Below are 23024 nucleotides of genomic sequence, written 5' to 3'. Positions count from 1 at the left end.
AAAGAACAATCAGACTGCAACCCACAGAACCAGGGAGGCTATATGGCAGGGGGGACCCTAGGATGACTGTGGCTTATAGTAAGTTTTGGTTTTACTCAATTACTGAGCAAGCCTCAATGAAACATTTCACTATTAAGATAAGAATTTATACTCTATCAAGCTGATAATAGAAAAATAAATTAATTTAAAAAAAAAGATCTCGCCGGGCGGTGGTGGCGCATGCCTTTAATCCCAGCACTCGGGAGGCAGAGCCAGGCGGATCTCTGTGAGTTCGAGGCCAGCCTGAGCTACCAAGTGAGTTCCAGGAGAGGCGCAAAGCTACACAGAGAAACCTTGTCTCGAAAAACCAAAAAAAAAAAAAAAAAAAAGATCTCAGCTCTATACTGCTGTGCCCTGTTTTATGTGGGGCTTAGGACCTCCAGTATATTGGATAAGCCCTCTGCCAAATGAGCTGCATTTCCAGTCCCCACTGCTGTTTTTGAGACAGGGTCTCTCACCAGGTCCTGGGGCTCCCTGCTGGGCTAAGCTAGGTAGCCAGTGAGCCCCAGGGGTCCTCCTGTCTCTGCCTCCTGAGGATTAAAGGCCTATGCCACCACTGCCTAGCTTTCTCAGCTTTTATTTTAATGTGGATTTTAGGGACATAAAACAGGTCCTTGTGCTCACACAGCAATCACTTTGCGAAGTGAGCCATCTCTCCACTCATACCTCAGCCTTCTCACCCTCCTGCTGCTACCTCCCAAGTGGGGATTTGAACTCTTGCTGCTCTTGCTTCAGTCCTCCGAGTAGGAGCCATTAGAGACCTGTGCCACCACACACAGCGCAATGCCAGTTTTTAGTTTCCCGCCAGTTGGGGCAACGAGTGAGTCTGGTGTTGCTTCCCCGTTGCGTTAGCAGTAACAGGTCTCATTTCCTGGTCACAATGAGATCAGAGTTGTAGTGGAAGGAGGCCTATGGGATGCCCTGCAGTGAGTCATGAGGCTGTCTGAGGGTAGCTGATCTTGAGTACACCTAAGGTTAAAGTTCAGACGGCTCATGTATCCGAGGGACGGATGCTGGCTGGACCTCTGAAGACACACAAGAAGGTAGTTTTAGGTGGGCTGGTATGCCTTCCATGACATGCCTCCTTTCCTTTTTCTTTTGTCTGTACTATGCTAGGTGTTGTACACACCACCTCATACATGCTAGGCAAGCACTCTACCATTGAGCTATATCCCCAGACACCTTTCTTCTTTAACAAACGAGGCAGCTGGAAAGGCAATGATGTCAGACTCGATTCAATAATAGACCTTGGTTTTTATTGTATATGCTTTTTACAAGTCTCTCTCTATAGGGCAAAGTACAACTGGAGTTTCTCTTATGGTGATGACATAGTTGCCTTTAAAAATAAAAATTGAGTCAGCCATGGTGGCTCATGACTGGAATTCCAGCACTCAGGAGGCTGAGACAGAAGGATTCGAAGCCTTACACAAGTTTCAGGACAGCCTGAACAATAGAATGAGAATGTACCTCAAAAAATATTCTCTCTCTCTCTCTCTCTCTCTCTCTCTCTCTCTCTCTCTCTCTCTCTTTCTCTCTCGATTCATGTACACAGAAAAAGTAAATAAAATACTTTAAAAAGACTATTACGTCAACATTAGGATAAGTTAGTTTGTGTGTGTAACAAACTTTAAAGGCCATTTAAGCTAGGCTTGGTGATGTGCACTTACCATCCTAGCATTTGGGAGCCTGAGGCAGGAAGATCTGGGGCTCAAGGCTCCCCTGAGCTACATAGTATGTCACTATTTTAAAATAGAAATGGCAATTTGAACTGCAGGGTGCTAGGAGATGGGACTCCTGAAGGGACAGGGAAGAGAGGATTCAGCAAGCCTGGGGTAAGCGAGACACTATTGGGAAGTGTGCCCTTGGCCACTTCTGTCTCCTGAGCCTAGGTCTTTTCCCCTCAGGAATGAAGATCATTTAAGTCCTTTGATCTGCAGAAGTGTGCTGAGACTGGGGCATAATATCTGCTTAACTTCCTGGTTAGAGTTGAGGTTATATTATTGATAAGTTTATGAATATTAACATGGTGATATATTGACCCATTACTCTAGGAGCCTGAACCCAAGTGGCTGCTTTTAACCCTCAGCTCCAGGCCAGCACATTGCCAGGACAATGAATTAAATAGAGCATGGCTGAAGTGTGCCCAAATCACCTTGATATGCCGGGCGGTGGTGGCGCATGCCTTTAGTCCCAGCACTTAGGAGGCAGAGGCAGGAGGATCTCTGTGAGTTCAAAGCCAGCCTGGTCTACAGAGCAAGATCCAGGACTGGCACCAAAACTACACAGAGAAATCCTGTCTCAAAAAAACAAACAAACACAAAAATCACCTTAATACTAAATTGCCTTAGGAAGGAAGGAAAGTTGTTTTGTTTTGTTTTTTAAGGTTTGTTTATTTTATGTATATGAGTAATCTATATGCATGTACACCTGCATGACAGAAGAGGACATCAGATCCCACTATAAGTGGTTATGAGCCACCGTGTGTGCTGGGAATTGAACTCAGGACCTCTGGAAGTGCAGCAGTGCTCTTAACTGCTGAGCCATCTCTGTAACCTGGGAAAGTTTTTGTTTGTTTGTTTGTTTGTTTTGTTTTTTTGAGGCAGGGATTCTCTGTGTAGCTTTGGGCCTTTCCTGGAACTCACTTGGTAGCCCAGGCTGGCCTCGAACTCACAGAGATCCGCCTGGCTCTGGCTCTGCCTCCTGAGTGCTGGGATTAAAGGCGTGCGCCACCACCGCCCAGCCTGGGAAAGTTTTTTAAATTAGCTGTTTCCATGTTTCCCGAACACCTGCTCCAGAGTTCAGCTGGTTAGGACTCTGTAGGTTTCTTCTTTTCTTTCTTTTTTGTCAGCTTGACACTAGCTAGAGTCATACTGGAGGAAGGAATCTCAACTGAGAAGATGCCTCCATAAGACTGGTCAGTAAGCAAGCCTGTGGGGTGCTTTCTTGATTAATGATTGATGTGGGAGGTCCTAATCCTGAACAAGTGGTCTTGAAGGGCTGAAGAGATGGCTCAGTGGTTGAGAGCTCTGGCTCCTCCTCAGAGCCCCTTGGTTCAATTCCTGGCAACCACATACCATCTGTAACTCCAGTTCCAGGGGATCTGGCACCCTTATAGGACCTCTCTGGGCACCAGGTATGCACATACGTATAGTGCCCAGACATACATGTAGGCAAAACAATTGTAGTGGTTTGATTAAAAATGGCCCCATCGGCCCAGAGTGAGTGGCACTATTAGGAGGTGTGGCCTTGTTGAAATAGGTGTGTCTATGTTGGAGGGGGTGTGTCATTAGGGGGTGACCTTTGAGGTCTCAGAAGCTCAAGCCTGGCAGTGTGTCACTGTCACTTCCTGCTGCCTGTGGATCCAGATGTAGAACTCTCAGCTACCTCTCCAGCACCATGTCTGCCTACATGCCACCATGCTTCCCACGGAATGATAACGGACTAAATCTCTGAACTGTGAGCCAGCCTCAATTAAATGTTTTCCTTTATAAGAGTTGCCATGTCATGGTGTCTCTTCACAGGAATAGAAACCCTAACTAAGACAACAACAACCATACACACAAAGTAATAATAATTGAAGAACCAAAAAGATAAAGAAAGAAAAGAAGGCTGTGCAAGCCATGGGGAGCAAGCCAGTAAGCAGTGTTCTTCACTGTCTCTCCTTCGTTTCCAGCCTCCAGGTTTCTGCCTTGAGTTCCTGAACTGGTTCCCCTCAGTGATGCATTGTAAGAAACAAATCAAATAAACCCTTTCCTCCCCCAAGTTCTTTTGGTCAGGCTCTTTATTTCAGCAATGTAAAGCTAGCCTTGGACTCAACAATACTGATGTGTCAGCTTCCTGGAAGGCACTGAGATCACAGGTGTGCACCATCACATCCTTTGACGGGATCTTTCTCAGACTTAAGTCCCTTTTCTCATGACCAGATGGATTTAAAATTATTTACAATATTTGCTAAGCTGTTGCCATTGTTTATTTTAAACACTTATTTTAAAACTCTCGAACCACCCCTGATACACTTGAAATATTTTTTACATTTATGTATTTTGTGTGCACTGGGGGGAGGGGAGCATGTACGTGCCATGGCGCACGTGTGGGGGCCAGAGAACTTGTGGAAGTTGGTTCTCGCCCCTTCTATCGGGTCTCGGGGATGGGACTCAGGTTGTCAGGCCGAGCGGCGAGCACCTTTACCGCTGACCCTTCTCTCCAGCCCCTCTAATACACTTTTTAAGCGGTACGGAAAACAGTTGGTTAGTTTTGAAAGCTGATTATGTCTTTACCTAAGGTTTACACTGCGACCTATGGGCCGCCAAAGACAAAGGTGTCCCTTGGTGGTGGGAGCAGTGTGAGGAGGAACATGGCTCTGCGGGCTGGGGGCTCTGGGCTCCTGCAGCTGAATCATAGCCTCCTGTGCCACCAACATCCGACCCTAGAGTCTGTTTACTCTCCAGTAGGAGGTAGCGCGAACCCGAGCCTAGGGGACCCCTGACACGCCTATACTAACCACATCTGTTATCAGAAACTCTGGGCCAGCCAGAGAAAGAATCACCTAGACCCCATTCTGCAAGTGAGAAAGCCGAGGTTGGTTTTCTCTAAGATCCTTAAAAGACATGGCAGTTTCCGCGCACAAAGCCCCTCCTGCTCAGTAGGTGGCCCCCTCTCCCGGCGACTTCTGCCATCCACTCACTACGCCCTCTGTTAGCCCAAGCTCTCGGTGGCCTCCCCTCCTGCAAGAAGCTTTCCTGACCTTCCTGGCCAGCGCCGAGAGCTCCGGATCGGAGATGGGACTGGTCCTGAATCCTCCCCGCAGGTCCAAGTTCCTGGGTGGGAGAGCGACCATGAATTACCCATGCTCTCTACATCTACTATTCCCCGGGCTCCAGAGGAAATGGTGAATCCCAGTTTGGGTTTCACTGCCATCGCTGAAACCCCCGTCCAGTCCGCTGCGCCACTTTGGCGCTCACAAAGTAGGAGAGCGGCGCGCTAGGCAGGCTCTAAACATAAGCGCGGACAGGGCAGGGGCGTGGCCTATGCAAATAAGGGTGGAGGCTTCAGGGCTAGGGCTCCGGCCTCGGGTGGGGCTGGAGGCGGGCCTCGCGTGCTATGGGCGGGGCCTGAGAAGAGCCCGGCGAGGCTCCAGTGAGTTAAGTATCGGTCTCCCGTAGGCCTAGAAGGCTGGGAGGGGGCTGGGCTTAGGTGAGGTGGGGCGTGGCTCCAAAGATTAGGGGTGTGGCTCACTCTCAGGGATGCAGGGTGGAGCGGAGTTCCAGACTCGGGATCCGCCTATGGCTCCGCCTTTCTAGGAGGGGCGGGGCTCCAGATATCTGGCGCTCTGGGGCTCGGGCGGGGCTGCAGCGCGCCGCGCGTCCGGCCAGGCGGGGCGGGGAGGGGTGGGGGCGGGTCCTGGCTCCTTCTGGGGCCCTTGGTGGCCACCGCACCTCAGTTCACCCTCGGCTCCCGAGCCGCCAGCATGACCGACGCACTGCTACCCGCGGCCCCCCAGCCACTGGAGAAAGAGAGCGATGACTACTTTCGGAAGGTGGGCGGCGAACCCGCAGACCCTCTCTGTCCGCTCAAACTGTGGAGCGCGCTGATGGGGTTTGCGGCAGGGGTCGGCCTGGCCCAGAGTGGGAGGAGACGGGAAGGGACGCGCAGGGTCGCGCGGGGCTGGTGCGGGCCTCGCGGAGGGGAAGGGAGGGCGAAAGGGGACTGCGTGGGGCTGAGCGCCCCGACCAGATGGCAGGCAGCTGGGCTCGGGCGCACAGGTGCACGGGCGAGCCGCGCGCAGGTAGCAAGCAGCCTGGAGAAGTGATCCGGATGGCCTTGCCAGCCTTCCCGCGCCTAGGGGGAAAGGACCAGCCCCTGGCCACGCTGGCGAGCTCGGTCCCTCCTCGTTGCGACCGGAGCCCAGCTTCCACCCGAGTGCTTAGCTCAGACAGAGAGTTTTGCTCTGTTGCCTTCCAAATGCTTTCAGCGTTCTCCCTCTCCGACTTCTTAGTAGGTAAGGGAGGGTGGCTGCTTCAAGGGGACTTCGAGCGCTCCTTCCTCGTTTGTCCTCGGGTCGCCCAAGAGGGCCAGAGAATGGCAGTCTCGCCCCTTCTTCAAAGCGGATTTATCTGTATTTGGTTGTCCGAGAGACCGAGCGGGCGAGAGAGTGGGCTCTGCGCGTTTGGCACGTCCTGGAGCTCCTCGGCAACTTACCCGACTGTCTTTTGCCCTGGAGCTCAGTTCCTCAAAAGCGACCCCAGCAGGCGCCCACAGCGGCGCTGGCATGCCCAACAGCTGCAGGAACTGGTTTACCAAGACGCCTTGGAGGTTCGAATCACAGTGACAGGTTCCTCACCTTCCTTTCAGGTCCCTAGTGAGTCTAAAAATAGCCTTTGGAGTTTGGCCAAGGATCACCTGATGGGTTGAGAGATTGTCGTGGATATTTTTCTAACTGATACGATCGAAGGCACAGCAAGTTATTATGAATAGGGAAGTGAAACTGCTTCCCACAGAACAATCAATTCTTAATTGTTCAACGCCACTTCGTAAATGGGCTTGGCAGCTTCCTTCTCCCGCGGGACACTGGCGACTTAAGAGTTTTTGCTCGAATGAAGTAGTTGAACAGGAGAGGAGTATGGAGACAGGTGGGGACAGTGGGCAATTTTTAAAGTTGCTTTTGGCATTTAAAAAAAAGTTTTAAAGTATATTTAAGTTGAAAGATGTCATCATGGAATTACAGGATTATAACTTCTAATTATGTGTGGCATTTGGGCCAGAGGATCACAGGCCAGAATTGCAGGAGGTTGCTTGGCCTGGGAATCTTAAGATGTCCACCCTAAGGCCCTAGGGCTTGACTACCACCCCCACAAAATTGCTTTACAAGCCTCCAGAAAGTTGCTGCCTCTTTCTGGGACTTCAGTTCTTACTAGATTGCTTGTCATTTGAACAGATGGTTTGGCGAACCTGTGCAGCTTTTGGGGGGTGGGTGGGGAGATGACAGGGGAAGTTGGTGGATAGTGCATACCCTGGAGGGTGCCAAGCCTTTCAGAACAGGTTCTCCCTGTGATACCCTTCCAGGGCTTGAGTCTTAGGCGAGGACATGGAGGAGGGGGAGAGAAAGGATCGGAGACTGGGTGGTTTTTTAAAGATTTAAGAGCGGTGCCTTGTGTGTATGTATGCATCACAAGACCTTGGAGGCCAGAAGAAGGCACTGAATACCCTAGGACTGGAATTATAGGTTGTTGTTGTTAGCATCCACTTGACATGAGTGCTAGGAACAAAACTCAGGTCCTCTGCAAGAGCAGCAAGCACACCTAACCACTGAACCGTCTGTAGCCCTCTGGGTGTTTAAGTTTCTCTGACACATGTGACCCACAAGTTGAGAAGCTGCTGCTTTAGACCCCGTGATCCCATTGTCTTTATCTTCCCTCCTCTGATACAGACTGCTGGTGGCTTTAGTCCTCGGGAAATCCTGGGTCCAGTTGGGGATGTAGCTCAGTGGTAGAGCACTTGCCTAACACGCACATGATCCCGGCTTCCGTTCCTGGCACTGTGAACATAAACAGATGAACAAAGCACTGTCAATATGCTCTTGCTCACCTGTCCTTCCCACCAGCTTCCCCCCCTAACTCGGACCATGCAGACTGAAAGCTGGGCCAGCGGGGATGCCAGCTGGAGAGGTTGAGATGATGAGCGAGACCTGGCATCTGCCAGCTGCGGACTGGAAATGCCACTTTGGGAGTCATTCAAGTGACTGACATTTTGGATACTGAGTAAAGAAGACTGGGACAGAAATGCCTGGCTTAAGGGAAGGGATAGGGAGAGAGAAGACAAGAAAGCTGAAAGGGTGGGCAGTGTGGAGGGAGCTGAGAGAAATTAAGTCTTTTTAGCAGACAGCCAAGGTTGACTAGCCTGAAGAGTGATGGAGAGGCCTAGATGACCCCTTCAAGGGAAAAGCAGAAAGAAAGTCCTTGGAAGGTGGGAACAAACACCAGTGTGGTTAGCTTGCTGGAGAAGATGCTGGAGGAGGCGACCCAAAGAAGGGAGAAGGCAAGTGCACACAGGTGTGTGTGTGTGTGTGTGTGTGTGTGTGTGTGTGTGTGTGTGTGGTTAGTCCAGACAGGGTCTCTCTACACAGCCCTGGCTGTCCTGGATATCGCTCTGTAGACCAGGCTGTCCTCGAATTCACAGAGATCCGCCTGCCTCTGCCTCTTGAGTGCTGGGACTAAAGGTGCCACCACTGCTCAGCTCTCAATGTATATTTTAAAAAAGATTTTTATGGGGCTGGGGACAGAACCTGGACCTCTTATACACCTCACAAATACTTTACTACTGAGCTACATTCCCCATTTCCAAATGCTTTTAGAACTGGCAAGTCTATAGACTTGTTTCTCTTTTTCCTGTTTTTTTTTTTTTTTTTTTTTAATTTGAGAGATAGTTTGAATTCTCTATCCTGCTGTCTTTACCTCTCAAGTTCTTGGTTCCAGGTATAGACTTCCACACCCTGTTAGAGTCTTCTTAAAATTTTGTTTTTGTATTTCCAGCCCCCAGGGCTTGTGCCTGCTAGGTTAGTGTACTATGGCAGCCTCCTAAAGCACTTCAAAAGCTGCAAATGAAGTGACGAAAGAATGCAAGAACACAGAGCAAATTGGTTGCCTCTAGGCTTTGCAGGCCCCTCCTTCTGGAGGGTGGACTGAGTTTTGCTTTCTAAGATGAACCTTGATTTCTTGCTCACCAGACAAAACCAAACTAAAATGCTGGAGCTGTGGTAGCATACACCTGAGACTCCAGTGGTCAGGAAGCAGACAGGCTGGCCTCTATAGACAGTGAGTTCCAGGCCAGCTCGGACTAACAGTCAAGCCCTGTCTCCAAATACAAACTAACCAAAAGGTAAAAGTAAAGAAGTCAGGTGTGGAGACTAGAAAAAGGGTAAACTGAGGAAACACTTCTGGCTGATGGAAGGGAGATGAGGTTTGGAAGTTTTGGGAAGGTGGGCCAACCAAAGGGAGGGAATAGGCACCCCAAAACTGGAAATGTAGTCAGGACCTTATACAACAGCCCTCAGGTCAGACTCCTCCACCCAGGTTCTTACAGGATTGGGTCCTTATCTGCCCAAGACAAACTTAATTTCCTATCAGTTCTTCGGCGTACCTTACTCTTGATGTTCAAATGCTATTCTGCTCTATTCACTATGGAAGGCTGTGCCTGTGGCTTGGCCACAGACTGGGACAGACTGTTGGACCCTGATTCCTCCACTCCCCTGCCCCCTGGGGAATAAACCCAGAGTCTTAGAGAGTTGGGTTAGTGCTCTGCCTCTCTGTGACAGCCCCCGCTTTTGGGCCCTGCTGTTTCAGTCAGGCCTCATTTCCTGGGGTGCTGAGCTACCTGGGAGCTGAGGCTTTGTCTGCAAAGTTCAGGCCATGCTTGAAAAGGAGTGAGCCTTTTACTGTTGTTCCGAGTGAGCAGTGGGGTGGCTCACCGGCCCAGTCAGCTGTGTTTTGTGTGACTTGCACACAAAAGGAAACCTAATTGCCTATGCAAGTTGGTTGTGGATCCAAAGTATGAAAAATAGCAGGGAGGGAGCTCCTCGGTAAATCGGGGCGCCCAGCGGGGGCGGGGGCTCTTTGGGATTGTGTGGGACTTGGTTGTGTACATAGCTTGAGGACACAGGTTATCCCCAGGCCAGGCCATCTCAGGACAAACTCTGTCCTCTGGGTCTGGTGGATAACTTGGATAACTTTTCTAAAAAGAAGAGACTGAGAACTTTAGGCTGTCACAGTGTCGCGTCTTTCTCGTTCTCTGGCTTCTCGCTGGGCTTTTTTCTTTTACCTTCTCACTGAGTTTTATGATGCTTACATTAAAATGTGATTCCATAAGATTACTATAAATTCCTTGCCTGGGTTGTTTCTGTTTATATATTTAAAGTTCTTCTTTCTTAAAAGAAGGATCAGTCCAATTTGCTGCCCACCCCTTCCCCTAGATTTTTATTCTCGCTTAAAAAAAAGTGTGTTTAGACCTGCTGTTAACTGCAGAGCCATGTGAATTTCTGTGTGCCGATAGCAAGCCCCCTTCTCTGGGGCCTCCTTCTCCTCCCCAGGGGCTGTAATCCTAAAATCCCCCAGAAAACCTGTTTCAGCTTGGAGGGAAAAAAAAAAAGAAAAGAAAAATACAGAAAAGCTTCCCCCAGCACTTTAGGGAGGCTGAAACCGGGAGGTGTCGGCCCTGTGCAGGGAGGTTGACAGACAGTAAGGCTTTGTCACTTGCTATCTCTTCCCCAGGGAACAGTGTCCCGAAGTGAATTTAGCTCCATTGTTTTTACTCAAGAGCTGTTGGAGCAGTTGATTACTTGTTCTCTAACCCTGCTGCCTGGACAGGGCCCCAAGGCCCGCTGTGTCCTGGTTTACGGCCCCTGTTTACTCTCTGGGCTTCCTGGAGGCTCCAGTGGGAAGGAAGAAGGAGAAGTCCTTCTTGTTCTTCTTTTTGAAAAAAGTTTGAGAGAAGATCTCATTATGTAGCCCTGGCTATCCTGGAATTCACTATGCAGACCAGGCTGGCCTCAAACTCTGCCTGCCTCTGTCTCCCGAGTGCTGGGATTTAAGACGTGTGCCACCATGCTGGGCTCCTTCCTTTTAAAGCCCAGACTCTTCTCTTCTTCCTCTGCACCAGGGGATCTAATTCATGAGAGGTCTGTGTGTCACATGTGGCCTGTGGGGAAGTCTTGTTGCATTTGTTTGATGATGTAGTATTGGGGATTGAACCCAGGGCTTCTGGTATTGCAGGCAATCACCTACTGCACTGTCCTCCTCTCCTTCCTTCTTATTTTGAGGCAGGGTCTCCCTAAGTTTCCCAGGCTGCCTTTCCACTCTGATCTCAGGCAGTCTTTGAACTTTGGATCCTTCTGCCACAGCTTGACTTTCTGGATCAAAGGGAACGGCGGTTCTAGTCTTAGGTACTAATGATATTGTCCCCTGGCCTTGGAGCCATTGTCTTTTCCCAGATGGGGAGGAGGGAGGAAAGAGAGGGGGTGTCTCTGTTTGCTGACCTTATTCCACACTAGCTCAGCGCCTAGAGTAATTACTTAGCAAGGGCAAGGCCCTGGGTCTTGTCCCCAGCACTGAAAGTCAAATGAAATACACATAAAAAATATAAACCCCGTAACAGGCAAGGGTTCCCTCACTCTTTTTTTAAAAATTAATTTATTTTTATTTTATGTGCATTGGTGTTTTGCCTGCATATATGTCTGGGGGAGGTGTTGAGTCCCCAGAATTGGAGTTACAAAACAAGTGTGAGCTGCCATGTGGGTGCTGGGAATTGAGCCCCGATCCTCTGGAAGGACAGTCAGTGCTCCTAACCACTGGGCCATCTCCCCAGTCCCATGGTCCCTCACTATTTATATGGGTCTAAAGGCCAGACAGAATAAAGGCTGACCATGGCCTTTATAAGGGTCCCAGCTTGCAGAGGTGCACGCCACAGTCCAGAGGGCCTGCTGGTTTTCCTCTTGCTGTGGGATTGTTGCCAAGAAGAGTCCCCTGGCAGAAGCAGAGTGTTCAGGTGACTCAGAGGAGAGTCAATGTGATGAGCCATAACACTGTAAATGTCCCTTGTTTCCTGGGGCTGTTTGGACAGTTGCCAAGACACCACCTGATGCTGCCAGGCATCAGCTTTCTCTGGACCAACACTTCCTCCTGTGGCTCAGGTGCGACGTCTCCGGACACAAAGGCTGCATTGGAAGTGGCCACAAAGAACAGAGGCGGTGCAGGTGCATCTCAGCCATAAGTGCGGAGGGCAGCGTGGGCAGCAGGCCTGTCTGCGGAGCGCCAGGGACAGAGAGAAGGTGGTGAACCGTGTTGAGTTCTGGCTTTCAGGGAGAGCTGAGAGTTCGTTCGGCCCCTAAGGCTTTGGAAAACTCCCAGGTTTCCATTTGCTTATAAGGAATAGAGAGACCCAAACAGCTTCAGAGGTGGTTTATTTTTCTTTGGCACTGTCTGCGTTTCACAGTACCATAAGTTGCCGTAAAGACAGCAATCACAGTAATGTACAGGTTCAAGGTCAAACCCAAATACTAGCCCTACCCTCACCCCACAGCCATCTAGATAAGGACTGTTCCCATGGTGTAACAATCTTACTGGTTAGAATAAGTGGGCCATAGAGTACTTCTGGAAATACAGTTCATTTGTGGACATTTTAGTGATTGTATGATTGACATATAGTAGATGTTGATGTGGGCTTTGGAGCTCACGGGAAGGAGCCTGTAGTTTAATAAAAACTGATTCTTCTGGTGTCTACTTCCATTCTTTTGGGAATGACTCCCCTGAGAATGGATTGGGATGTTAGAAGGAAGGCAACTGGGCCTCTACCTAGTAGATATCCTAGGAGGGTAAGAAGGCTATTTGTTTTTTGTGTTTTTACTATTTTTAAGCTTTATTTTCATTTATTAATATGGGTGTTTTGCCTGCATGTAGGTCTGTGTGTCATGTGCATGTAGAGGCCTCAGAGGCTGGGAGTGTTGGATCTCCTGGGACTGGAATTGTAGACTGTGTGAGCCTCTATGTGGGTGCTGGGAATCAAACCCTGGTCCTCTGGAAGAGCGATCAGTGCTCTTAACCATTGAGCCATCTCTCCAGCCCTACAAGAGGCTATTTGTTTTAATTTTGTATTATCAAGGTCTTGCTGTGTAGCCCAGGCTGGCCTCAAACTCAAGCTATTCTGTCCTTAGCCTCCCAAATGGGGAGATGACAGGCCTGCACCGTTTGTTCCTTTGTTTATTTTAGGCATGGAAATCTCAGCTCCCTCCCTCCAGCCTCCAGCGTGGCGGCAGCGGCAAGAAGCGGAATGAGCTGTGTGTGTATTGCAGGGTATGGCTTGCTATTTCCGTACTTTTGGGCTGACAGCTCTGGCAAAATCAGCAACAAACAACTCTTGTTTTCCAGATTTTGGTGGTTGAGTGAGGGATTGTACAAGCAAGGAGCCAGAAAGGCAGAGAAAAATAACCTTGCTGGGGAAACACAGCTGCCTTGTGTGGCCCAGTACTGGGGTCTCTGGTCTAGTGCTGTCCCAGGCCAACCCTTTCTGTCACCTGAACTTCTGTATGTGTGGGCTTTATCTGGAGTCACTCATGTCTTCCAAATTAAATGTCTCCAGTTTTACAGGTGAACAACCTGTTGGAGTCATTGGGAACAATGAAGACACTACAGGGTAGCTCTACTGTATTTACTGAATTATTTATTTTAAGGCTGTTCTTGCTATATAACAGCTCAGCCTAACTTTGAGCTCCTGATACTCCTGCCTCACCCTCCTGAGTGCTGGGACCACGGGTGTGTGCCATCACACTTGGCATCCTGTGGTGGAATTTTACTCAGCAACAAAAAGGAACAAACACTGGTGAATGGGCAAATCTTAAGACATGTTGTTGGGCAAAATAAAGAGAGATATTGATTCTATTTATGTAGTTTGAGAACACACAGAAATGTAAGGTGATAAAAATCGAAGTGTTAGGTCTGTACGATGGCTCAGCTGTCAAAACTGTCAAGTCTGATGAGCTGCTGCTTCTCCAGAGTCCACAAGACAGAGGAGAATATGACTCCCAAAAGTGCTCTGACCTCCACACAAGTGCTGTGATACATGTGCACCCACATATATATATATATATATATATATGTGAATGCACACATTCACGTGGTATCGCTCACGTGTGAGCACAGGCATACACACATTATATATGTATGTATGTATGTATATATATATATGTATGTATGTATACACACACACACACACACACACACACACTTATATAATGAAATGTAATTTAAAAAATTTGAAAAGAAAGCCAAGTGTTGATTGCCTGAGTAGATTTTGAGTGGAGTGGTGATAATATAGGCATATATGTTGTCCAAATGCATTGAATTCTGCACTTAGGATTTGTATATTTTATAATGTGAGAATTAAACTTTGGTTTAAAAGTAGCAGAAGGTAACAAACTGGTTCCTGTAACTGAGAAATCTAGAGCAATGACTTCAGGTCTGGCTTGATCAAGGGCCCAAATGCTGTAACTAAAGTTTTCTTCTGGTTGTTGGATGATGGTGGCACACGCCTTTAATCCCAGAGGCATGCAGATCTCTGTGAGTTCAAGGCCAGCCTGATCTGCAGAGTGAGTTCCAAAACAGCCAGGGCTTCACAGAGAAACCTTGTTTTGAAAAACAAAAACAAAAACAAAAACAAAAAAAAAAAAAGAGTTTTCTTCTGCTCTGTTCCCTCTAGCAGATTCCATTTCTAGGGAAACATTCTCCTACTGCAGCTTAATTCCCCCTACCCCCTTTTGAGATACAGTCTGAGTGTGTCATTCATAGTGATGCCCCTGCCTCTGAAGTGCAGGGGTTATAGATGTGCACTGCCACACCCAGCGAGGGCCTCTTGTTGATAAGCTCTGATTGACATTCCCCACTCCTGTACTTTTCCCTGATCCAATCTAAGTTCAGGGAGTTGGTTTTCCAAGTGTCCAGGCATGCGTCAGATGGTGTTCTTCCTCTTGGGAAGGGGGTGGGAAAACAGGGTTGTATCTCCCTAACCATCCCAGGCTTTGAGGTGAGGAGTGTTCCCCCAAACTGTGTGAGGTGAAGCCCGGCAGCCCTCAGCCAGGAAGCACATGGCTGGCAAGTGAGCTGCCTGAGTGCCCCTGCACAGCTCTCCAGCTGCAGCCACAGCTCTGCAGCTGGAGCTTAGGGGCAGGAAGGACCAGCTGAAGTCCATTCCAGTCTGTGCTGTTGCCAGGGGCTCCAGCTGCTCACTCTCCTCTCTGCCTCCCAGCTGTGGGGTCTAGGATGCTGTGCCAGCATCCATGTAGGGGTCTAACACTTGGGAAGTGGCCCTAAGCTAGCAACGAGACTGAAGATTCTCTCAGAACTTGCTTGTCTTGGGTGTTAGCTGTCTGGCTACCCTTTTGCTTTTTTTTTAAGGTTTATTTTTACTTTCAGTTATGTGTATGTGCACTTGCCTGAGTGTGGGTTTGTGCCCATGAGTGGAGGTGCCAGTGGGGGCCAGAAGAGGCCATTGAATCCTCTGGAGCCTGAGTTACAGTTGGTTTAAGCTACCTGACTCTGTGTGTGTGTGTGTGTGTGTGTGTGTGTGTGTGTGTGTGTGTGTGTGTGCACGCCTGCTGGAGCCAAACTTGGATCTTTTGCAAGAGCAGCAAGTCCTCTTAACCACTGAGCAATATCTCTAGTAATCCCCTTCATGTTTTAAAAGTAACTGAGCTGGGCATGGTGGCACACACCTTTAATCCCAGCACTTGTGAGGCGGAGGCAGGTTGATCTCTGAGTTTGAAGCCATGCGTTACCACTGCCCGGCTTCAATAGTGACTCTTAAAGCCTGACAGGTTAACTCAGTTGGGCCTGAGTTCTGGGTCATGATGGTGTGACATGGAAGAGGCACTGAGCTGATTGGAAGCTGTTCAGGGTAAGAGACAGTCAGACAAGGCCAGAGGGCTGGAGATGGATCTCAGTGATAGAACACTTGCTTACCTAGTATGCATGAGGCTCCAGGTTTCATCTATAGCATGGATAAAAAACCCCAAGAAACTCACTAACATGACCAGATTTTAGGGCTGGGTGAGGTCAGTGGCAGACTACTTGTATGGCATGCGTGAGGCCCTGGATTCAAGCCCCATGACCACCACACACACACACACACACACACACACACACACAAGACCAGAGATGAGAAATGTGTAGTGGGTTCTCTCAGGAAAGGATTCACCAACACTCAGCAGGGGCTGCTGGGTGGCTCAGCCCCTTATGGTACCAGGGCTTCTTTCTGGAGTTCCTGCCTAAATGTACTTCTCTGGTAACTTTGCGAGCAGCTGGATGGGTGTTTTTTGTCAGTTCCAGCAGCGCCCAGCATTCCTACCTGTCAGTAAGAAGTAATGTAGTGTTGAGTCCAGTGACTCAGTGCGGTCTAATCCCCTGCATTCCTATGCCTTATCTAGAAACTGGACCCTAAGTCTGTGGGCTGCGTAGGGCAGGGATTCCAGAAGGTAGGTAAGGTATAGGAAGAGGAAAAAGTTCTCATTCATGAGCTGGGATGGATGCTTATCTGAGCTTCAAGAAGGACTTTGTATGTAAAGTGTCCGTAAAATGACACTGGTGAGTGGTAGCATTCTGAGGCAAGATGGACCAGCCCTCCATGGTGATTTTTCAGCCCTTTACTATTAAATCAACTTAATGGTAAAAACTTTTTAATGGCTGGAGAAATGGCTTAACAGTTAGGAGCACTTGCTGCTCTGGCAGCAGACCCAGGTCCCAGCATTCACGAGGTAGTCCAGCCCATGACTACAAGGAACTCCAGTTCTAGGGGATCTGACACCCTCTCTGTCCTTCACAGGCATCGCACACTTGTGCACATACACAAATGCAGGTCAACGCTCACAGACATAAAATAAAAATAAATAAAATCTGAAAACAATTTAATAGTTTCTGGGGAAAAAGAAAGAAATCTCTGTGCTCCTAGAAAGGATCTCATGTAGCCTAGGCTGGCCTGGAAGTTCTGATCATCCTGCCTTCTCCTTCAGAGGGCTGGGATTGCAGGAGTGCACACACAGGACTTCATGCATGCTAGAAAAGCGCTGCACCAACCAAGACCTATCCCCCCCTTTAAGATGTAAAAATTGTGTGTGTGTGTGTGTGTGTGTGTGTGTGCACGCACAAGTAAGCTGAGATGCCTGCAGAGGCCAGAGGCGTTGGATCCCTTGGAGCAGATGTGAGCCATCTGGTGTGGGTGCTGGTCCTCCTCTACAAGAGCAGTACAAGGTCTCAACTGTTGAGCCATCTCTCTAGCCTTGGTCTCCCCATCTAGTAAAGGCTGGCTTCAGACTCACTATGTAGTTCAGACTGGCCTTGAACACCCAATCCTCCTGCTTCAGACTTTGAGTGCTGGCAAGTTTCCTCATTTCAAGTTTAAAAACCAGAGGTTAATGGTCTAAATTAAAAGATGCTCGCCTTACGATCCGTTCCAATCTCTGCACAGTTTAGAAGGCAGCCATGTTCCCCACTCTGCCACCAGTGCAAATGTCATGTAAGCATTTGAATATGGAGGGAAGTGTTAGGGGACTGAAAACTAGGTAGGGTGGAAGGGTGGAATTTTGTGCTGGAGGGATGATGGTTTCCTTCTGGGAAGAGAGTATAAGAAATTCCTGAGGAAGGAAGGGAACTCACTTCTCTAGTCCAAAGGCCAGAATGTGGGGCCCCTGAGCAGGTTGGGCTGTAGATAACTTGCCTCTCCCTCCTAGGGGTCCAGGCCATGAGTGTTCGGGGTGGGGGTAAAGGAGGAGGTGGTTGAGGTTGTTAGGTGTGAGGTTTCTGAGTTGGCAGGGGCAGAGCCCCGTCTGAGAACACTGCCTACCAGGACACTCCCAGGGAGTAGCCACTGGTCCTACAGATAAGCCTCACCAAGGAATGTGGTCCTTGCTCAGACCCCGCCTGTCTGAGCTAGGGAGGGCACCATTAGGTTTAAACTATCTGAAACTTGACACATGACAATCCAAAGATCCTAGGAGGGGTGGGGGATGTACCCTAGGGGTAGAGCACTTGTCTAGTGGGTTCAGTTGCCTGCACTGCAGGAAGAAAAAGGAAAGGAACAAATACCTCAGGAAATCATAGGCAGAGAATTCAAGCAGGCAGCGATAGAGAAGTCCAAATGATCATCGGCACATAACAAGTGTTCTCCTAAGAAGGCTTGAGTCCTGGAGACTGAGTTTCTAGTTTTGCAAAGATGAAAAATAATATTTTGGGGGCAGATGAGAAGGCTCAACACAAACAAGGTGGTTATTGTCATGGTTGGCAACCTGAGATTGATTCCCAGGACCACACAAGGGGCAGAAAGAGAACTGACTCCCACAAGTTGTCTCTGATCTTCACACATACGCCATGACAAGTGTGACCTCCCACTACTCATACTAATAACACTTTGGAAGCTAGGGATGACAGTGTACACCTATAATCTCAATCTCAGAAAGCTGAGGCAGGAGAATCACTGTAAATTGGAACCTGACCTAGGCTGCATAGACAGACCCTGCCTTAAAACAAGCAAACCAAAAACACATTAACAAACAAAACAAAACAAAGAAAAGAAACCCCTTTGAACCTGACAAATAAGATAACCCAGTTTTAAAATGGGCAAAGATTTTCAGTCAGTAATTTCCCAGAAAAGATGTACAATGACCCATGAAAAAGACTCAACCCTTTCTGGGCCGATTTCCATATCCCAGGAAGGAAATGACACAGGGCAAGAATTCTTACTGGCTTAGTCAGGGTCTAAGGTCTCTAGCCGTAGCCTCTGCGATGACCGGAGTGGTTTTATTTGATTTTATGTAGGAGAGGTGGGCAGTACTAAGACTGGAACCCAAGGCCTTGCACGTGCTAGGCCAGCCCTCTGCCATTGAGTCACATTCCTAACCCAAGCCAACGAAAGAGTTGAGTCATTGATGACACAGCACACACACCAGGATGTGTGCTGCCTAGTTTGACGTCAGCGTGATAAAAAAAACCTGGACGTATCAGGGAAGAGAAAATGTCAACGTTAAGACCGGCTTGTGGGCAAGTCGGTGGGGGTGTTGTCTTGATTAATGTTTGCCGGGGAGGGCCCTGTCCACAGTGGTGCCCCCCTGGACTGGTGGTCCTGGATGGTGTAAGAAGGCAGACGGAGCCGGGCGGTGGTGGCGCACGCCTTTAATCCCAGCACTCGGGAGGCAGAGCCAGGCGGATCTCTGTGAGTTCGAGGCCAGCCTGCTCTCCAAAGCGAGTTCCAGGAAAGGCGCAAAGCTACACAGAGAAACCCTGTCTCGAAAAACAAAAAAAAAAAAAAAAAAAAAAGAAGGCAGACGGAGCAAACCAGCAAGCAGAGGTCTGGTTTCGGCTTCCAGGTTCTGGCTTTGAGTTCCTGTCCTGACTCAGGGAGTGATGACGGAGTATAAGATGAAATAAAACATTAGCTTTTGGCCATGATGTTTTATCACAGCAATAGAAACCTAACTAAGACAGATGGCTGTCGTTATAAAAAAAAAAAAAAAAGAAATAGTAGGTCTGAGGCTGTAGCTCAGTAATGGAGTACCTGCCTGAATCTGTCAGTGAAGAGCTGGTGGTGTGGCTCAGTGGTAGAGAACTTGCTGGAATCTACCAGTGAGGAGCTGAGAGCATGGCTTAGTTGTAGAATACTTGCTAATGGGAATTTAAAATAGAAATTGACAAATTATCTGATAGTTTCTCAAATGGTTAAACATAGAATTAACGACATGACCCATATATACAAGCTTGTTCAAAGAACAGCTTGTCTTGTATAGGAAATGAGATTTTTAGTTGTTCTTTTTGGTTTTTTGTTTTTAAGACAAGGTTTCTCTGTGTAATAACCCTGGCTGTTCTGGAACTCAATTTGTAGACCAGGCTAGCCTTGAACTCACAGAGATCTGCTTATCTCTGCCTCCTGAGTGTTGGAATTACACACACACACATTGTGTGAACCTTGGGAAGAGAAAAGCGTGTTATCTACACTCCAACCTGCTCAGGGGGCCCTCTGTCAGTGGCCTTTGGACTAAAGGGTCAGAAATGAGTTACTTTCCTTTCTCAAGGTTTCTCTTCCTCCTTTTCCTTTTTTTCAAGTTTTTTTTTTTTTTTTATTTAAAAAAATTTTTTTCCAGTTCAGGGTCTCTTGTAGCCCAGGCTGGTCTTGAACTTGTTGTTGCTAAGACTGTCTTTGAATTCCTGATTTCCTGTTCTCACGTCCCAAATACTGAGATTTTAGGTGTGGACACTGTACCGGGCCTCTAGCAAACAATGAGAACACCTCAAGTGTCCAGCAACTGGTGAATGGTTAAACAGAACAAACGTTGTATGCTTATCTAACGAAGAAAGAGCGGACTGGTGCAGGCTGTGATCTGGGTGAACTTTGAAAACGACATGCTAGCCAGGTGTGGTGGCACTAGGCTGTAAGCCCAGACTGTAGGAAACTGAGGTAGGGGACCACGATTAAGGCTAGCCTGGGCTATACGATAAGACCCTTTCAAACAACAATGAAACAAGATATAATGGGGTTGCGGGAGGAGAAGAGAAAGCTAGTTGTCACAGTGCTTGGAGGACTAGAGTTCAATCCCCAGAACCCACATAAAGGAGAACAAGCCAGACAGGATGCACACTTGGGACCATTGCTGAGGCGGAAATGGATGAGCCCCGGCCTCTGACCAGGCAGTCTAGCCAGGCCAGTGAGAGACTGTATCAACACAGAGGTACATAGAGGTGGATGGTACCTGAAGAATGATACCTGAGGTTGTCCACTGGCATCCACTAGCACACACGGAGAAGAAGACAGTGCACTATGTGAAAGCAGACAGACACAGAAGGCTACATATTGAATAATTCTATTTATGTGAAATATCCAGAATGAGCAAGTCTGTATAGGCCAAAAAACAGCTGGCAGGGCTCAAGGATGAGGAATGGTACTAGTGGATACTCAGTTTCCTTTTGAGGTGCTAAAATGCTCCAAAATCAGAAATAGGTGATGGCCATGTATTGTGGGGGCAGATGTTTAAAAAAGCAAACAAAAAACACTGACTGCTTCTTTTATTTATTCAGTTGGGGACTGAACCAGGGCCTTGAACAAGCTAACCATGCTGTTCTTTAAGCATGAGACTGAGTTTCTGTAGATAACCCTGTTGGAGGGTTGGCTCTGGGTCCTGAATGCTTTAAGTGGTTGGGTGGATGGTGCTTTAGTTTTATTTTGCTGACAGGTTTTACTGTGATACCCAGGTTCTAGATTCACAATCCTCTTGTCCTAGCTATGCTAAGATTACAGGTGTGTTCCGCCATGACTGGCCAAATGTGTAGACTTCTAAAACTATTACATTGTGTGTGTTTCAGTTCTGTAACTTGATGCTATCAGATACATCAGATAGGGAAATACTTACACAAATGTAACTATGTACAGTCACTATTTGTTTTTTTGTGGGAAGAGCAACTAAAATCTAATTTCTCAGCAATCTCAGTTACAGTGTAATCTTTCCTGCCTTTATGTTATAGGTAGCATCCTAGTCAGTTTTGTTTGTTGGATTGTTTTTGTTTTTTGAGACAGGGTTTCTCTGTGTAGCCCTGGCCATGGTAGAACTCACTCTGTAGACCAGGCTGGCCTCAAACTCAGAGATCAGCCTGTCTCTGCTTCCCAAATGCTGGGGTTAAAGGCGTGTGCCACCACCCAGCTCATACCTTAGCATCATTACACTGTTTTTTTTTTTTAATTTTTATTTATTTGTTTGTTTGTTTTGGTTTTTTGAGACAGGGTTTTTCTGTGTAACAGTCCTAGCTGTCCTGGAACTAGCTCTGTAGACCAGGTTGGCCTTGATCTCAGAGATCCACCTGCCTCTGCCTTCCAGGTGTTGGGATTAAAAGGGTGGCCACTACCATCCCCCCAGCTTGTTTTGAATTTTTGTACAATTTTATTTGTTGTTGTTGTTATTTGGGTATTTTGTATATGCTATGGCATGCCTATGGGGGTCAGAAGCATTGTGGTTATTATTCTGGTGTTATATGTGTGCCATGGTGTGCCTATGGAGGACAGAGTTGAACCTGCAGAGGCTCGTTCTCGCCTTCTGTCCCATGGGTCCCAGGGTTTGAACTCATGCCCTCAGGCTTGGCAGGAGGAGGCTTTACCCACTGAGCCATCTCATCAGCCTCTTTTGCTTATTTTTTGTTTTTATTTTTGAGACAGGGTCTTGCTCTATAGCCCAGGCTGGCCTGGGACTTGCAGAAATCCTCTTTCTGGAGATTATAGATGTGTATCACTGTACCTTGCTCCTGTCTTTAAGGAACAATGTATTCTAAGGCAAATTTTTATGTATTGTTTCTTTTTTTATTATATATATATATATATATATATATATATATATATATATATATATATGTATATATGTGGCTGTGGGTACATGTAGGGGTATGTGCACATGAGTGCAGGTGCCCATAGAGGCCAGAAGAGGGCGTTGAATCCCCCTGAAGCTGGAATTAAGAGGTGGCTGTGAATCCCACATGGGTGCTGGAAATTGAACTCAGGTCTCCTGTAACAGCAGTACATGTGTTTAACCACCATCTCTCGGGTCCCAAAAGGGAAATTCTTGAGAGCACAGTAAGAAAGCATAGTGAGCTGTGAGTACCACTGTGCCGGAGAGGGTCACATGGCAGACCCCAGGCGGCTTTTCGAATGGCCCTGGCTAGTGTCTGGGAGCCCAGCTCTTAGTGTTCCCACCGTCTCTTGACTGATAAGGTTGGTGCACTGTGCTCTGAGGGAGAGTGTGGACAGTGGTTCATCATCACCACCACTTGCCCCCCTCCTGGATTCTGGAGATTCGGCCTGTGCCAGGCAACAGGTACCTTTGTAATGAGCTACCAGTGGGCTGGTTTAAACAGAGATGCTATATACCACGTTGGTGGGAAGAGGGTGGCCAGTGTCACCATCATGGTGGGAGAATAGACCGGGGCAAAAGAGACCAACTCACAGTGTCTGGTTTTTGTTGTTGTTGTGTGTAGTCTTGGCTGTCCTGGAACTCACTCTGTAGACCAGGCTGGCCTCGAACTCTCAAGAGATTTGCCTGCCTCTGCCTCCTGAGTGCTGGGATTATAGGTGCGTCCGGCCACAAAGTATTTGTTTAGGGGCTGTGTTATCATGATTTTTGCATTTTTATGCCTTTTCTTATTTTGTATATTTTCTATATCGTCATAAAATTTTTTTGAGATTATATTTGCCACATTTCTCCATTCCATTTCTTTCCTCTAAACCCTTCCTTGCTCCTTCCTACCCTCCTTCAAATTCATGGTCACTGTTTCAATAATTGCCATTGCATGCATATATGTGTATGTATACACATGTATATTCCTAAATATAACCGGTTCGTATAATGTTACATTTGTATGTTTTCAGGGCTGACCCTTTGGTACTCTAAACACAAACTGGTGTGCTCCTACTTGGGGAGATCC

At 47.9% G+C, this 23024-nt stretch overlaps 1 protein-coding gene across 2 annotated transcripts in view; it reads left to right on the top strand.

Moving 5' to 3' along the window:
* Positions 1–5439: 5439 nt before the first annotated feature.
* Rhpn2 (rhophilin Rho GTPase binding protein 2) overlaps positions 5440–23024 on the top strand; it is a 55946-nt gene continuing 38361 nt past the window's right edge. The window contains exon 1 of one of the 2 annotated variants that reach the window (XM_059274919.1): positions 5440–5575. In XM_059274919.1, the coding sequence (XP_059130902.1) occupies positions 5507–5575 (69 nt within the window). In that variant the 5' untranslated portion in view covers positions 5440–5506. The remainder of the gene's footprint in view (positions 5576–23024) is intronic. The other variant, XM_059274927.1, reaches the window with a different exon arrangement.

Source organism: Peromyscus eremicus, chromosome 1 (genome assembly GCF_949786415.1).
Source record: "Peromyscus eremicus chromosome 1, PerEre_H2_v1, whole genome shotgun sequence".
Lineage (NCBI taxonomy): Eukaryota > Metazoa > Chordata > Mammalia > Rodentia > Cricetidae > Peromyscus > Peromyscus eremicus.
Note: the sequence above shows the minus strand (reverse complement) of the source record. Positions and strands in the feature narration are given on the sequence as shown.